We start from the raw sequence: 1,308 nt of genomic DNA on the forward strand, positions 1-1,308 counted from the left end.
GGGTTAAAAGTCTCCACAGGTCCTTTGTCCATATTCTTTCCTGATGATAGACGTGAGGTTTGACTATGGAGAAGGAGTAGCTACCAGCAATCAGCTATGTAGATCTTCTGTGTATACGTGGCATGAGATTTTCAAATTTTATTTGGCTTGAGGAATGGCCACGCTCCTTCATGCATTACTTGGATGATTGCAAACCACGTACTTTTTAGCAAGGGTAATTGGTACAGTCTAGAATGAATGAACTTTTGAAGCTTTCGCCAAGGCTGTACCTTAATTTTAGCAAGGCTTTCTCTCACCCCTACCACACTTCTTTCCTCTGACAATATGACGCTCAAATCCTAAATTCCACCTGCAAAGCTGAGCCAGCTGACTTGAATACATAAAATTATTTTCCCCATTTCCACTCTCCTTTAAAGCTAGAATCCTTTCTCTAGTTGTCCCAACTCCTTTATCCTTTGAATTGAAGCCAACATAATTCTTTATGTATTCAAAAGGTAATGTAATAGAGAATTCTTTAAAAGTAACTTCCTGTTGAAGAAATGCTTTCAAAATGTGATTTCTGTAATGTTCCTAATTTCCTTCACAGACTTTTTTCCAGTTTTAGGTTGGGCCTCGCGCCAAAGGGCAGTTTTATTGCTGGAAATAACAGCCAAGTACACAAAGAATTGCTGGGTTTTCTTACCAAGCAAATGAGCAGGGAGGCAGCCCGTGGGACTGACACGGGAAGGGTAGGCATTCATCAGCTTTGTCCTCACATAGGCGTGAAGCTGTTCATATAAGGGTTTGACCTAAAAAGCCCAGGAAGAAAGTTTAAACTTCAAGTAGCCAACTCCAACCCCCTTAAAGTTTCCAATCCCCCACCCTAGAAACAGGAGTTTCTTTAGCCACGTGGAATTTCCCTAAGTTGTAATTGCTTCTTTGTCTCAAATATTCCGGAGAGTTAAAAACATTCCTTCTTCCCAGTTACTGATGACAATTAGCACCACTGCATAGATCAGTAAGCACACTTGGAGGAACACAGGTCTCAAAATGAAAGCAAATATAAAAAAAAAAAAACTTATCTGTAAGATGTTATCTACTTCCTTTGTTTCTAAATTGAGGAATAATTTACGTACCATGAAATTCATCCATTTCTCAGTGTATAGTTTCGTAAGTTTTAATGAATGAAAACTGTTGAGAAACCATCACCACTACCCAATTTTAAAACACTCCCAACCACCACAAAAGTGTCCTCGTGCCCGTTTGTGGTCAATTCCACTCCCACCTCTAACCCCAGGCCATCACGACACTGATTTCTATAGTTTTGCC

The 1,308-nt window shown here is 39.9% G+C and overlaps 1 protein-coding gene across 1 annotated transcript in view; it reads right to left on the bottom strand.

The window, feature by feature from the left end:
• The window catches only part of ACE2 (angiotensin I converting enzyme 2), a 79,519-nt gene that overhangs the window by 20,485 nt on the left and 57,726 nt on the right, over window positions 1-1,308 (bottom strand). The window contains exon 7 of the mRNA XM_003791864.2: window positions 683-788. Coding sequence (XP_003791912.1) covers window positions 683-788 — 106 coding nt within the window. The remainder of the gene's footprint in view (window positions 1-682; window positions 789-1,308) is intronic.

Source organism: Otolemur garnettii, unplaced genomic scaffold (assembly GCF_000181295.1).
Source record: "Otolemur garnettii isolate 467f Iridium unplaced genomic scaffold, OtoGar3 scaffold00051, whole genome shotgun sequence".
NCBI lineage: Eukaryota > Metazoa > Chordata > Mammalia > Primates > Galagidae > Otolemur > Otolemur garnettii.